At 41.6% G+C, this 16,417-nt stretch overlaps 1 protein-coding gene across 1 annotated transcript; it reads right to left on the bottom strand.

Moving 5' to 3' along the window:
- Window positions 1–4,714: 4,714 nt before the first annotated feature.
- LOC134741731 (uncharacterized) lies at window positions 4,715–6,187 on the bottom strand. Its single transcript, XM_063674623.1, has one exon. It carries the CDS (start codon window positions 6,185–6,187, stop codon window positions 4,715–4,717), a length of 1,473 nt encoding a protein of 490 aa, XP_063530693.1.
- Between the last annotated feature and the right edge of the window lie 10,230 nt (window positions 6,188–16,417).

Below are 16,417 nucleotides of genomic sequence, written 5' to 3'. Positions count from 1 at the left end.
ATCTCCTAAATCGTGCATCGTAGCGCAAAAATAATCAAATTTTCGCTCCCCTTTAAGAAGCCCCTAATTAAGATTTAAAAACGCAAAAAAGAAAAAAAAGAGGAAAAAATCTTTATAGGGCTGTATCTCCTAAACCGTGCGTCGTAGCGCAAAAATAAACGTTTCGGTCCCGTTTATGTAACCATTAATTTATATTAAAAAATAAACGCTATAAAAAAAAACAAAAAAAAAACTTTATAGGGCTGTATCTCCTAAACCGTCGTAGCGCAAAAATAATCAAATTTTCGTTCCCCTTTATGGAACCCCAAACTAATATACAAAAAACACAATGAAAAAAAAAGCAAAAAAAAATCTTTATAGGGCTGCATCTCCTAAATCGTGCATCGTAGCGCAAAAATAATCAATTTGTCGTCCCCCTTTAAGAAACCCTTAATTAATACTTAAAAAAAAAAACAGGAAAAAAAACTTTATAGAGCTGTATCTCCTAAACCGTGCGTGGTACCGCAAAAACAATAAAATTTTCGTTCCCCTTTATGCAACCCATAATTTATATTTAAAAAAACGCAAAATTTAAAAAAAAAATCTTTATAGGGCTGTATCTCCTAAGCCATGCGTCGTAGCGCAAAAATAATAAAATTTTCGTTCCCCTTTATGACGCCCCAAAATAATATACAAAAACACAAGAAAAAAAAAGAAAAAAATAATAACAAAAAAACTTTATAGGGCTGTATCTCCTAAACCGTGCATCGTAGCGCAAAAATAATCAATATCCGTTCCCCTTTAAGAAGCCCCTAATTAAGATTTAAAAACGCAAAAAAGAAAAAGAGAAAAATCATTTTAGGGCTGTATCTCCTAAACCGTGCGTCGTAGCGCAAAAATAATAAAATTTTCGTTCCCTTTTATGAAACCCCAAAGTAATAACAAAAAACGCAATGACAAAAAAAAAGAAAAAAACAACAAAAAAAACTTTAGGGGTGTATCTCCTAAACCGTGCATGGTAGCGAAAAATAATCAAATTTTCGTTCCCCTTAAGAAGCCCTTAATTAAGATTTAAAAACGTAAAAAAGAAAAAGAAAAAAATCTATATAGGGCTGTATCTCCTAAACCGTGCGTCGTAGGGCAAAAATAATCAACTTTTCGGTCCCCTTTATGTAACCATTAATTTATACAAAAAAAAACGCAAAAAAAGAGATTTTTTTTATAGGGCTTGATCTCCTAAACCATGCGTCGTAGCGCAAAAATAATTAAATTTTCGTTCCCCTTTATGAAACCCCAAAGTAATATACAAAAAACACAATGTAAAAAAGAAAAAAAGAAAAAAAACAATAAAAAAAACTTTATAGGGCTGTATCTCCTAAACCGTGCGTCGTAGCGCAAAAATAATCAAATTTTCTTTCCTCTTTATTCAACCCTTAATTTATATTTAAAAAAAAAACGCTTTCACTAAACTGCTGTAACTCGGAAACTTAGAATCCACAAAGGGGACTTTACTAAATTATGACACATATTAAAGCCTGACCAGTAATATATGATCATTGTCAAGAGGGCGCTGTTCATTCTCATGTATAGGGTGACAGTTCAGTATAGTATGAAAAAATATTGTATTTAATGAACATCATCATCATTGTAATTAATGTTGCTTGCCACGCTTAAACATAACAAAAATCACAATAAATTGCGTCTTAAAATAAACTTAAAAAGTCTACTAAAAATCGAAACAAAAGTAATTTTTAAGTCGCTGATGTGACATTCTCAATCAAAAGGTAGGTCCTATGTCGTTTACCATAAAGACGAAATTTGATTATATCTTTATACAAATAACCTGTCAGAGAAAATGGTACCTTTTGATTAGGAACGTCACAAATGTTGGTCAGTATGAGGAGTGCAGCCTACAGTTTATTTTTAATTATATTTATATACCTACTACGGTAAGATTGATAAGACAATGTAATTATGCCTCCGAATGAAATAAATACACTGTATCGCAAAACTAAGTGGCGAGACAGCTCATAATGCCATCTCTTTCACTCTTGGTTGGTCTTAACAAGGGTAAAGGAGATAGTATTAAGATCTCAGTCGCCAGCTGATATTGCGGCAAGTATAATAAGCACCCCACCCGCGTAGGTACCCTTCCCCGCGCACGGCCTTCTTGCTCAATTGAGTTTTATTTTGCCAGGTAGTAAAAAAACCGTGGATCAAAATGACCCAAATTATGAATGATGTCTCAATGTGGTATTATAATATTGTAGACGTAAACTTAATAATATGATTTTTTATTGTGGCAGATACAGGGTGTTAATTAGAAAAAAAATTTTTTTAAATAAAAGCGGTGGATGAATTTGACACAGATTTGTTTGAATAACATATAACAATGTTCTGTAAAGTACAACACTTCACTTACCGACTCTAATATTTTTTAGGCGTTTTAGGATCAATATTAGGTATTTATTAAATGCCATTATGCCCGTGGATGAAAATGACACAAAATGCGTGTGTACGTCGGAAGCCACTTTGCCTTTACAGGGAAACAAAGAATTTCGTCTCTAATATATTTTTTACAGAATGCTGATTGAAAAAAGAAATACCTAAATTTCTACCTAAGCAAATACCTAGGATGACACAAAATATTATTTTTAGGTTTAGTATATGGTCTGGAAACTATATATAAAAAATAAGCAACATTAATATTCTTATAACCTCAGAAGTTATTGGTACAGGTCTATAACTCCGTAATAGATGGATACAGTCTAAGGTAAAAACGTGCCTCGAAAATCAAGAAAATTTGATTCTCGTTCAGAGGGCGCTACTAGTTTTGGCCTACAGTCGTATAGATGGCGTTGACGGTTTCGTTTGTTATTTAACAATTTTAACGCATATCAGTGAAAGAACATGGGTCAAAATCATCAAAATAATTAATGCAAATAAAAAAAATCATTTATCTATATTTAAATACATTCTATCGTATTTTTATAAATCTTCATTTTTAGTTTTAAAGTGTGTCGACAGATGGCAGTGAATTTACTGGGGTTACAAAATTTACTATGACAGTACCGCTCTAGTATAAGTTACTCTATGCTTTGTCTATTGACAATTCCTATACAAACTATAGTTCAATGTGCCCTCACGAGATGGCGTTACGGGTACGCAGTTTTGATGTCAATTTTAGTGTTTGAATCTTTAAAATTACTAAATCACCCATTTCGTAGTACTTGTATTTTACTACAACGTAGCAAATGTATAGATATAGAATAATGTAACCTTGTTCTCCCGTACATATATATAATTCATCTATGTACACAGAGATGGCGATAGTGCGCCATTATATCTCGCCATTACTGACTTCTAAAACCTGTAAAAAATACGGAACATCATGTAACATGTTCCTAAAAATATATTGAATGTATCCAAATAGTTTAACATATAAAAACAATGGGCATGTTTGTACAACTTAACTTTTTACCAAACAATCTCACTAGATGTCACTGTACTTGGAATTAGCGCCGACTGCTAATATACCGCTATCTGCCCTTACTACGTGTTTCACTCCAGCCTCACCGCACACCCCACCACTCCCGAAGTAATCTGCTCTACAATTTAATTTTATTTTATTTCTCGTTTCCATCCTCAAGTTTGCGGGGGACCGCACGGCTGCATCCTTATACGTTAGGGCGTCAATTACTGCTCAAGTGCTCACCAAAGTAGCAAGTTTGCACTACTGGCCGCTGGATGGCATTAGTAGTTACTACTCTAAAATGCTGAAACCTGCATTTTAGAGTAGTAACTACTAATGCTACTACTAATAATTTTGAAATTTTCGACTAATTTGTATCAATCTCAGACTAATAAATATTTAAAAAAACCGGCCAAGTGCGAGTGGGACTCGCGCACAAAGGGTTCCGTACCATTACGCAAAAAGCGGCAAAAAATCACTTTATTTACTTTATTTTGTTTTTAGGATTTGATGTTATAGCGGCAACAAAAATACATCATACATAAGATAAATGAATCATATTTATTGTAAAACTGTGTACAATGAGAATGCATAAATAATATATAGAAAAGTTCGAACAAAGGTAGGATTATTATTATACGGTAGATGTCGCTTATTACATATATCGTGAGATAGAACGCGCTGTTAAGATTTTTCTTCGAATACCCTAGCAATTTTTTTGATAGAGGAGAGGTTAGGTATTGAGTTAGGTTAGGTTAGGTATTGAGAGGTTAGGTTAGGTTAGGTTAGGTTAGGTTAGGTTTTTTTTTTTTTTTACAGTGCTCCAACATGATCGGAGACTTTGCCTAGCTAGTTTTTCATTCATACCAGTTCTCGCTTGTATACCTCTCGTACTAGCATACTTCATACTTGATCTTTCTTTCATTCATCTCTTTCGTTCCTTATGTGGGTAGTCCCACCTATCAGCTTATTACTTATTACTTACTATTCGGGAAAAATAAGGAAACACAGGGTTTGAACTTTATTCATGAGTGCTCACTGCATGGGTAGCGCTTTTTATACAATTTCTTATTACATGCTTATATTTAATATTATTATCTATGTTACATTTTTCATATATTCGCTATTGTATTATTATCTTAAATCTAATATACATATTGTGCGTTTCTTATGACACGAGTTTGGCTCTCTCTTTTGATTATTCCTACTGGGTTTTTTATGTTTTTCTTAAATATATTTACTATATTTTAAAAACATATATTTCTATCTAGTTTTATTTCTTTTTACGACTCTTCTCACAATTTTTAAGCAGAACTCTATAAATTGGTCCATTTCCGCACTAGCCATTATGTTGTGTAGTTTGTCGGCAGTTATACTAATTTTAATTTTTTGCTCCATATCAAAGCGCTCACTATCATGAACTGGACACTCAAATATTATATGTGGCACCGTTTCTTGCGTATTGTTGTCACAGACGCACGATGGACTCTCCTTGCACTTGAAGCGGTTTAAATACTCAGAGAATCCACCGTGTCCCGTCATCAACTGCGTCTTTAGGTTGTTTGGCTCTGATTTCCTTGTCACCCTATAAGCCGCCACTGCATCTGGGAAGAATAACTTCGTGATGGAAGCCGTTTCGCCAGACTTATACCTCCGATTCCATTCGTCAAGCGTCGACATGCGAATGCTACGCTTGACGAATGAAACCGGGCATTGGTCATAGTCCGGCTTTCGTTTGGAGCCTACTGCTGCTCCTTTCGCCAACTCGTCTGCCCGCTCGTTGCCTTCTAACCCTGCGTGAGCTTTAATCCAGTGTAGGGTGACTACCTTACCCTGGAGAGACATAGCTTTTAAATTCTCTCTGGCCTCTACAGCGAGGGGGTGAAGGCAACTGTGGTTTTGTATTGTTTGAAGGGCTGCCATAGAGTCGCTGTAGACTCCATACGATTTCTCGGCATACTTCTTTGCTTCCCTAGTGGCCCTGCACAGGGCAAGGAGCTCCGCCTGGTAAACCGTACAGTATCTCGATAGAGCAAGCTTGTGGGCTTTGGTTTCGGTTTCTCCCTTCCAAATAGAAAGTGAGGCTCCAACCCCGCCCTCAAGCCTGCTGCCATCGGTAAATATTCGCACATCGAACTCACTGTTCGAGTTCACATCGTCTTGGTTCACCAGGCGAACCACCCTCAATTCTTCGCGATCCGCAGGATGAGGCATTTCAGTTGCGGATGCCATTTGTTCCACCTCTCTATCTCCAGGCCACAGGGCAGGCAGAGACTCTCCCTTCTTGGCTTCGTACAACGAAGCCGCCTCTCGGACTCGGAGGTCAAGAGGGAGCATACCCGCCAGAACCAGCGCCGAGTTGAGGGACACGGTGCGGTATGCCTTGCATATCTTCTGCGCCATTCCGCGTTGCACCACTGCCAACTGCTTTTGGACACCCAATTTGTTTGCAGCATGCGCCCAAACACTAGCGGCATACAGTATGATGGGCTCTACGGTTGCCACATATATTATTTTTACGACTTCAGGATGGAGCCCCCAGTCTGTCTTGGCAGCCCTAGATAGCTGTTTATAGACTGCTATCGCTTTCCTGCAGACATTCGAAACATGGCTGTTAAAAGTCAGCTTGTCGTCGATGGTTACACCAAGTAATTTCATCTCTTTTACCATGGCGATGCTGGTTCCGCCCATACTCAGTCGAGGGGTGTCATACTTGAGCCTCCGTGTAATTACCATTGCATTAGTTTTATGCGGTGCGAATCGAAGCTTATTACTGACACCCCACTCCCGAGCATGGTCGAGAGCAGCGTTGGTTAGGTTAGGTTAGGTTAGGTTAGGTTAGGTTTTTTTTTTTTTTTTTTTTTTTTTTTTTTTTTTTTTTTTTTTTTTTTTTTTTTTTTTTTTTTTTTTTTTACAGTGCTCCTCCAACATGATCGGAGACTTTGCCTAGCTAGTTTTTCATTCATACCAGTTCTCGCTTGTATACCTCTCGTACTAGCATACTTCATACTTGATCTTTCTTTCATTCATCTCTTTCGTTCCTTATGTGGGTAGTCCCACCTATCAGCTTATTACTTATTACTTACTATTCGGGAAAAATAAGGAAACACAGGGTTTGAACTTTATTCATGAGTGCTCACTGCATGGGTAGCGCTTTTTATACAATTTCTTATTACATGCTTATATTTAATATTATTATCTATGTTACATTTTTCATATATTCGCTATTGTATTATTATCTTAAATCTAATATACATATTGTGCGTTTCTTATGACACGAGTTTGGCTCTCTCTTTTGATTATTCCTACTGGGTTTTTTATGTTTTTCTTAAATATATTTACTATATTTTAAAAACATATATTTCTATCTAGTTTTATTTCTTTTTACGACTCTTCTCACAATTTTTAAGCAGAACTCTATAAATTGGTCCATTTCCGCACTAGCCATTATGTTGTGTAGTTTGTCGGCAGTTATACTAATTTTAATTTTTTGCTCCATATCAAAGCGCTCACTATCATGAACTGGACACTCAAATATTATATGTGGCACCGTTTCTTGCGTATTGTTGTCACAGACGCACGATGGACTCTCCTTGCACTTGAAGCGGTTTAAATACTCAGAGAATCCACCGTGTCCCGTCATCAACTGCGTCTTTAGGTTGTTTGGCTCTGATTTCCTTGTCACCCTATAAGCCGCCACTGCATCTGGGAAGAATAACTTCGTGATGGAAGCCGTTTCGCCAGACTTATACCTCCGATTCCATTCGTCAAGCGTCGACATGCGAATGCTACGCTTGACGAATGAAACCGGGCATTGGTCATAGTCCGGCTTTCGTTTGGAGCCTACTGCTGCTCCTTTCGCCAACTCGTCTGCCCGCTCGTTGCCTTCTAACCCTGCGTGAGCTTTAATCCAGTGTAGGGTGACTACCTTACCCTGGAGAGACATAGCTTTTAAATTCTCTCTGGCCTCTACAGCGAGGGGGTGAAGGCAACTGTGGTTTTGTATTGTTTGAAGGGCTGCCATAGAGTCGCTGTAGACTCCATACGATTTCTCGGCATACTTCTTTGCTTCCCTAGTGGCCCTGCACAGGGCAAGGAGCTCCGCCTGGTAAACCGTACAGTATCTCGATAGAGCAAGCTTGTGGGCTTTGGTTTCGGTTTCTCCCTTCCAAATAGAAAGTGAGGCTCCAACCCCGCCCTCAAGCCTGCTGCCATCGGTAAATATTCGCACATCGAACTCACTGTTCGAGTTCACATCGTCTTGGTTCACCAGGCGAACCACCCTCAATTCTTCGCGATCCGCAGGATGAGGCATTTCAGTTGCGGATGCCATTTGTTCCACCTCTCTATCTCCAGGCCACAGGGCAGGCAGAGACTCTCCCTTCTTGGCTTCGTACAACGAAGCCGCCTCTCGGACTCGGAGGTCAAGAGGGAGCATACCCGCCAGAACCAGCGCCGAGTTGAGGGACACGGTGCGGTATGCCTTGCATATCTTCTGCGCCATTCCGCGTTGCACCACTGCCAACTGCTTTTGGACACCCAATTTGTTTGCAGCATGCGCCCAAACACTAGCGGCGTTAGGTTAGGTTAGGTTAGGTTAGGTTAGGTTAGGTTAGGTTAGGTTAGGTTAGGTTAGGTTAGGTTAGGTTAGGTTAGGTTAGGTTAGGTTAGGTTAGGTTAGGTTAGGTTAGGTTAGGTTAGGTTAGGTTAGGTTAGGTTAGGTTAGGTTAGGTTAGGTTAGGTTAGGTTAGGTTAGGTTAGGTTAGGTTAGGTTAGGTTAGGTTAGGTTAGGTTAGGTTAGGTTAGGTTAGGTTAGGTTTTTTTTTTTTTTTTTTTTTTTTTTTTTTTTTTTTTTTTTTTTTTTTTTTTTTTTTTTTTTTTTTTTTTTTTCTCTGTATCCTCCAACATGATCGGAGCCTATGTTAGCAGTGTATCTTTCATTCCAGTTCTCACTTTTATTCTTCTCGCACTTTCATGCTTCATACTATCTTTCTTTCATTCATCGTCTTGCATTGCTTTTTCTGGGTGGGACTCCCAGCTACGTTTGCCTATTCTATACTATATATTTATTTCTTCCTCTAATTGTTTCAGGGATTGTACTTGGTGGTCCTTTCATTGGGGGTTGTAAATAATCAAGAATACAGTTGTGTCCATTCAAGGTGGTTCGGGTTTTACATTTCTCTCTGTAATTTTTACTCTACGCTATTTACATTTTTTGTTTCCTTATTCTATTATTTTATGTTTATTTTAATATACTTATTATATTAATCAAACATAACTTTCTTATCTAGTTTTGTTTCTATTGATTACTATTTTTACAATTTTTATACAGTATTTTACAAACTCCTCTTTATTTTCTCCTGAAATTTGTTCCCTTATTACCTCGGATGTTAGGTTGGTCGCTGTTCTTTGTTCGAAATCAAATCGTTCTTTTGCATGTATCGGACATTCCAGTAGTATGTGTTCAACTGATTCGTGTTTTGCCGGGTCGCAGATGCACGAGGGACTCTCCTTGCACCTAAAGCGGTTTAGGTATTCAGAGAATCCTCCGTGCCCTGTCATAAGCTGCGTCGTAACATTTGTTGGTTCCATTTTGCGAATTACATTGTATGCCGCCACTATGTCCGGGAAAAACAGCTTAGTTGTAGATGCGGTTTCGCCTGACTTATATCTGTGGTTCCATTCGTCAAGCGTTGCCATACGCAGGCGTCGCTTTACGTATGCGATCGGACATTGATCGTAGTCTGGTTTTCGTTTTGAGTCTGCAGCTGCTCCTTTTGCAAGCTCATCCGCTCTCTCGTTCCCTTCCAACCCCGCGTGTGCTTTAATCCAATGCAAAATCAATATTTTTCCTTGGAGAGATATTGTTTTCATATTTTCTCTTGCTTCCACTGCTAGGGGATGGAGGCATCCGTGATTCTGGATGGTCTGGAGTGCCGCCATAGAGTCGCTGTAGACCCCAAACGTTTTTTCCCTGTGCTTCACCACTTCTCTGGTTGCTATACACAGTGCTAGGAGCTCCGCTTGGTAGACGGTGCAGAACTTTGGTAATGTTAGTTTGCGCGTCCTTATTTCGACTTCTCCCTTCCAGATTGATAACGACGCCCCAACCCCACCTCCGATCTTGCTACCGTCCGTAAATATTCTGACCTCATGTTCACTATGTCTGTCAACGTCTTCTTGGTTTAAGAGGCGTATTACTTTTACATCGTCACGTTCAGCAGGGTGCGGTATTTTTGTTGCTGGTACCATTCTTTCTACTTCCCAATCGCCCAGACCAGGCACTGGCACCCCCTTCTTTGCTTCGTATAGGGCTGCTGCCTCTCGCACTCTGAGATCAAGTGGGAGTATACCTGCCAGCACAAGGGCTGAGTTAAGGGATACTGTGCGATATGCCTTACATATTTTTTGTGCTATTCCGCGCTGAACTGTCCCAAGCTGCTTTATTATTCCTATTTTGTTGGCTGCAGGGGCCCATACACTGGCAGCATACAGTATAATGGGCTCGACTGTAGCGACATATATTGTTTTGATTATTTCGGGGTTTAGTCCCCAACTGGTTTTGGCTGCTCTGGCTAGCCTCTTGTGTATACCTATCGCCTTCCTACAGACATTCGCTACGTGGGTGTTGAACGTCAGTTTGTTGTCAACGGTTACTCCTAGCATCTTGATTTCTTTGGACATGGTGATATCCGTTCCTCCCATGTTCAGACGTGGTGTGTCATATTTCAATTTCCTTGTGATGACCATTCCTACGGTTTTATGGGGAGCGAATTTAAGTTTGTTGTTCACACCCCACCTCTGAACATGTTCAAGTGCGGCATTTGCCTGCCCCTCGATGTCGTGAGCTGTTTTCCCGTCGAAGACCAGGACGACGTCGTCCGCGAATGCTTGGCACCATACGTGTTTTCCCTCTAGAGATTTTAGGAGCGGGTCCAACAGGAGGTTCCATAACATTGGGCCGCCAATCGAACCCTGCACACACCCTTTGCTTGTCTTCATGCTATATTCTTCTCTCAGGTACCTCACTCTTACCTTCCTGTCTTTAAGGTAGCTGTCGAAGACCTTTCTTAGGTCGGGTGGGCAATTTTCTTCAGCTAAGCGGACTCTGATGGCCGGCCACCAGGCGTTGTCGAAGGCTCCCTCTATATCCAGTGACACAACGGTGACAATTTTCTTCTCCTGTAATTTCTCTTTGATGTGTTGTATCATGGTATAGAGGGAGTCCTCGGTACTTCTTTGTGGCATGAAGCCAAACTGGCGGGCGCTTATTCTTGGGACAAGATAATGCTTGAGTCGAGCAACCAGGAGTTTTTCGTAAATTTTTCCGAGAATGGGGAGCAGTCCGATCGGTCTGTATGACTTTGGATTTGTATAGTCCTCTTTTCCTGGTTTTCTTAATGCTACGACTGTCGCTTCCTTCCAGGACAGAGGGAAGTGGTGGAGGCTCAGGCATTTGTTAAGAAGAGCCAGGAACATTTCTGGTTCACTCCGGATGACATGATTACATATATCAGCAGTGAAGCCATCTGCTCCCGGCGCCTTCTTGGGATTGAAGGATTCCGTGGCCCACTTGAGTTCTGCCATTGTGAACAGAGGTTTGCAAACTTCATGTTGCTCTCCTTCGTTCACGTTTTCAGCTTTAGCTCTGATGTTACAATGGTGTTCGTTGTCGCTGTCGCTTGGGTCCTTCGGATAGAAAGTCTCTGCCAACAGCTTCGCCGAGTCCACCGCGCTCTGTGTTTCTCCTCCTTTCTCAAGTGGCGTGTCTTCCTCTCTCTTTGTGACCCTACCGATGACTCTGTAGATACCCTCCCACATCCCTTCTCTATCCTGTTTCCTGCAGAATTCCTTCCAGCTTTCTACTTGGGCTTTGGCTGCTCGTAGTTCATATTCTTCTTTCTTTACCAGATATTCTTCTACTACCTTCGATCTCCGTGCCGGGGCTGCATTGCGTATCCTGCGTTTTCTGGTGGCAACCTCGTGTTTCATCGAACTGAGCTCCTCGGACCACCATGGTAAGGTTAGTTTCTCGTTGTTTTTCTTTTTTGGAATTGTTATGTTGCATGTTTCTGTTATTATTTCCGTGAGGTTATTGACTGCTAGTTCAACTTCGCCCACCGTGTTAATCTCGTCTATTTTTGATTTTGTCAGGTTTCTGTCAGGTAGCAATTGTCTTAATTTCTCATGAAATGTTGTCCAATTGGCCTTTTTTGTATGGTAAATTCTTGTAGTTCTGTTTATTTTAATTCCCGGTGATTTTCGTAGATAGATTTTAAAGAGTATTCCGTTATGGTCCGAGCTTGTGAGTCCTTCGTTTATGTTCCAGTCGTCCACCAGGTCCATTATGTCTGTAGAGCAGGCTGTTACGTCTACATGACTGCTGTAGCGCACTGTGCCCCTGATGGTGTCGAAGGTCGGTATAGTTCCTTTGTTCATGATATGTAGGTCGAGTTCATTGAGCGTTGCCAGTGTGCTTGTGCCTCTGTGGTCTATTTCCAGGCTGCCCCACCAAGTGCTTTTTGCATTGGCGTCACCACCTATGATTAGGTTGCTGGAGCCGGTTTCTTGTTTTATTTTTGCAAGGTGTTCTAGGTACGGTTCTATTGGCTCGTCGGGTTCGAAGTAGAAGGAGACAATCGTTATTTTCCATACGCTGGTACTTATCCCCACCACTGTGATGTTGTTGGTGGTGAGTTTTGGGTACTGTGTGACGTTTAATTCATTGTTGAATACGGCTATGACCGATTTTACGGTTCCCTCTTTAGTTCCTGCATTTTGGAAAATACGAACGCCCGCACAACTTCTCATTTCTCTTGCTCCCCCAACGTAAGGTTCCTGTATTAGGGCCAATGCTATTTTACGCTTTGATGCCTCCAGCAAGAGCTCATTTGTTGCGAGTCTTTTTCTCTGAAGGTTTGCTTGGACTACTTGGTATGGGGTGTATTCGCCGTGGGTGCCCTTAGCAGTAGGCAACGGTCGACCGTGCCAGTGCATCCCATTTCCGCCGTACTGGGCATGCCTGGTTGAAGGCATCGTGTTCCGTGTCTTCCAGGTTGGCTTTGGTACAATTCTTGCATTTGGGTGGAACTCTGGCGAGCCATTCCTCGCACGTCGCTCTCAGGTGAGGCCCGCCACAGTGACTGCATAAGTCCTCTGGTTCGTGGCAGAATCTTTTCCCGTGACCAAAGCCGAGGCATCGTGTGCATTGGACTAGCGGGGATTGATCCTCAACCTTGATCCGTTGCAGATCAATGTGCACACTCCCTATATCTAAGGTTTTTTGCCATATGGTTGGTGAGACACTGATGACGACATGACCTGTGTGTGGGTTCCTTGCCCGCCTTCTAAATTTGACCATCATTCTGTTGTCTTCCTCACTGAGGTTGGTGAAGATCACTTTGTTCTGGTTTCTGAAGGCCACTAGGATGTCTTCATCGGTGTTAACCGAGAGGACGTCCCTCAAGAGCAGCAGCGGGTCTTTGTTCTGGACTTCTTCTACAGTTAGTTCGGCGCCTTCCCTGCCGAGCTTGTCTTTGAGTTTGTCCCTCTCGGTTTTGGTCCCAAATCCCATGATAATTTTCCTGTCTTTTGCCTTGCGTACCTTCTCGACTTTGATCCATCCTTCTTTGGCGTCTATCGTCTTCCTTATTTTGTCCAGCACTTCCTCGCCGGTCTCGTGTTCGTTCTTTGATGTGACGACAACAGAGTGTAGTGTTTTCCGCTCGACAGTTGGTTTCCTGTTGGATGCAGAGATTGGAGCTGCTGCTACACTGGCGTAGGTTGTTCCCATCGCTGTCATCTTTTCCATTATTTCTCTCTGCTTTTTCATCTCTTCCTTTAGGTCTTCCATCATTTTGTTGTTTTTGATCAATAATTTTGTATTTTCCTTTATTTTCTCCGTACACATCTGTTGGGCTGATTCTTGGTCAGGTTCTGGTCCTGGGGTCGCTGGTGTTTTTTGTTTGGAGGCCTGTTCTGAGAAGCATGGTTGCGCCTTCTCCAGGCGCTTCTTCTCCTGCTCCACGTCCCTCACCAGCCTGTATAGTTTTTCTATTATTTCTTTTACTGAGGCTTTTATGTCTCTCTTTATGTTCCCGGACTTGTCCATGTCGCTCTTTGCTTTTTCCATCAGTCGTCTGGCCTCCGCCGTTTTTGGGAACATAGCTTGTTTTGTTTTCAAGGGGCCAGCCTGCGACTGTTTTTGTGCACTGTCGGTTTCTGCGACTGGCGCCGGGAGGGCCGCGGGAGCTAGCTTTGATGCCGCGTCGGCACCCTTGGGCTCCTCCGACGATGGGCTTGGTGACAGGTGGAATGTCCTGCCCAGCTCCTTCTCCCACTCCCCAATGCTTGTCCTCACTGAGGGTCGCGGGTCGGTTTTATCCGGCTTTGTGGGCGTCATGTTTGAAGCCACGTCCTTGTTGGGTGTCCTGTACATTTGTTCTTTGTTGCCTGGCCTTGACGTCTTGGGTGACGTTTTTGCCTGTGCTATAGGCGTCCGATACATGCAGGAGGATTTCCCCGTGTCGGCAATTTTTATAGGGAATGAGGTTTTGTCAAGTAAATAAATAAATCGGAGTTTGTAAAGAACACCGATTACGGTCAACAATTCGCTCTATGTAGAGTAGATAATAACTAAGGTTACCTCTGTACAGGGGAGGCAGTAATCTCTTAAATCTATTAACACAACGTAGATAACTACAAAAATTTTCTTTTATGTAGAGTCGCAGACTCTATCGTACTCTTATCTCCCCAAATTGGGTTAGAGGGGGGTCTCTGTCTCCTTCTGTATACTTATTTGTAATTTCCAACTCAGAAGAAATTTCGACTCTACTGTAGAGTCGATTTGTGGGGCTCACGAGATAGCCCTCCTTCAGCCCTTTTTAACGATACCAAACACGGCTCTACTATTACCACTGGTTTCGGAGCTACAGCAGTACAAAGTTTCTGGTTTCGGTACTAAAACCGGTTTCCAGATTCGGTATCTGTTTGTATCTCCGTTTCCGCCGGTCCTAGAGATCCGTGCCTGGGCTCGTTTTTCTCGGCTCGAGGAGCTCTATCCAGTGGAATCACTTTCAGGGAGGGAAAAATTTTCAGTTTTCAGTTTCCTGAAAATAGCTGGAGGGTCCTGAAAACCTCTCCCTAACCTGCTGTCGACCCCACTAATATCCGCACTGAAAACCACGATCCTCTGCGACCCTTCGTTCGGGAGATATCGCTGTTTGAAGTTTTCCAAAATGGCGGCGGGAGCTGTCAAAGTTGAACTTTGGTCGCTGATATCTCCGGTTCCCGGCGTCGCAGAAAGCCCGGGTTTTCGACGGCTTACCTAAACTTAACCTACGCAATCGATTGGGACCACTTTCAACTCTCGAAAATTTTCAGGAATTTTCAGTTGTAAATTTTCCTGAAAATTCCCGAAAAGTGCCGGATGTGCTAGTCAATCCTATGCCTTCCTGCAGGGAAAAAACCGCGAGTCTCCAGGCCACTCAGTCGTCGAGATATTATAGTTTGAAAAAAGGCAAGATGGCCGCCGAACTGTCAAACTCAATGTTTGAGGGTCGATATCTCGGGAGTGGGTTGCCGGAGAAACTTCGGGTTTCCTTTCCTGCAATTGGCTTTTCCTCCTCTATCGTTTGAGAGTGGTCTCAAGCCTTAAAGTTACTTGTCGAGATTTTCGCCTGAAACCGGTAAAGTTCGGTTCCTGCTCAAAATACACTGTCTAAGGCGAAAATCCGACTTTTCTATGTCAAGCGGTTACCGAGTAATTTACAATTTAATTTTGATACCGTAAAAAACAAAATGGCGGTTTTTCGGTTTCTGCTCAATTTAAGTGGGACAAGGTTCGCGTTTTCGGTATCCCTGGGTAATATGACTGTTCTAAAGCTGATTTTAATGTGAAATTTAGTTATTTATTATTAATTTTGAATATATGACCAAAAATAGGTTAAAATTCTATAACTTTGGAACCGCTTGACATAAAAATACACAAAAAACGTCAAAATTAAGGGCACACCAATGCCTACAATACACAATAATATAATAATACAGTTCTATAGAAATTTATTTTGAAATTTACAATTTTAGAAAATTTTGAAAAAGTTCGTTTTTCCGGGTGGAAAACTGTCGGAAATTTGTCCAGATGCTGTGGTCCTCTTCTTTATACTAGCGCGCAACAGATTTCACCACGAAAAGTATATGGACTGACTGAAAGTTTTTTGTTTTTTCACTTTGAATTTTGGATTTTGAAAAGTCTATATCTCAGAAACTAAGTGTCCAAAAATTATGATCTAAATACCGTATTTGTCGGCGAAGTGTACTCCTTCTGATGTCGTCCTCCAAATTAGCCGCACGACGCTGGATCTTCGACCACGCCGCCACGTGGTTTTTGTTTTTTTGGCTTTTGTGCTCCAACGGTGCGTCGCCCGGAGGCGTGCGGGGTGTCAAATTGTGGGGCTCGTTGAGACGCTTCCGGCGATGTATCGCAAGTAGCGATACCGATGTCCTGTGAGACTGTAGACGGCTGTTTGAAGGTGTTTAACCTCTAAAAACGTGGTTTATTGCACTTTGCGGTTTTCACTGAGCACTGCCGTACACTCACTGTAATCCAATAGATCGGTCGCACTATTCCGCACACACTGACGTTTATTTTGTCCCGATCGGGTAAGAATTGCCACGTCCACGAATTTTTAACTGCGGAGCTCGGCGGAAAAGATGTTGCTACGACGCAGGGTGGCACGTGACTGGTTAGGTTAGGTTAGGTTAGGTTAGGTTAGGTTAGGTTAGGTTAGGTTAGGTTAGGTTAGGTTAGGTTAGGTTAGGTTAGGTTAGGTTAGGTTAGGTTAGGTTAGGTTAGGTTAGGTTAGGTTAGGTTAGGTTAGGTTAGGTTAGGTTAGGTTAGGTTAGGTTAGGTTAGGTTAGGTTAGGTTAGGTTAGGTTAGGTTAGGTTAGGTTAGGTTAGGTTAGGTT

Source organism: Cydia strobilella, chromosome 5 (assembly GCF_947568885.1).
Source record: "Cydia strobilella chromosome 5, ilCydStro3.1, whole genome shotgun sequence".
NCBI lineage: Eukaryota > Metazoa > Arthropoda > Insecta > Lepidoptera > Tortricidae > Cydia > Cydia strobilella.
This window is presented reverse-complemented; position numbering and strand designations above follow the sequence as displayed.

What these genes read in the sequence shown, in the direction of transcription:
- LOC134741731 (XM_063674623.1), bottom strand. Translation starts at nt 6,187, where the DNA reads ATGGTAATTACACGGAGGCTCAAGTATGACACCCCTCGACTGAGTATG.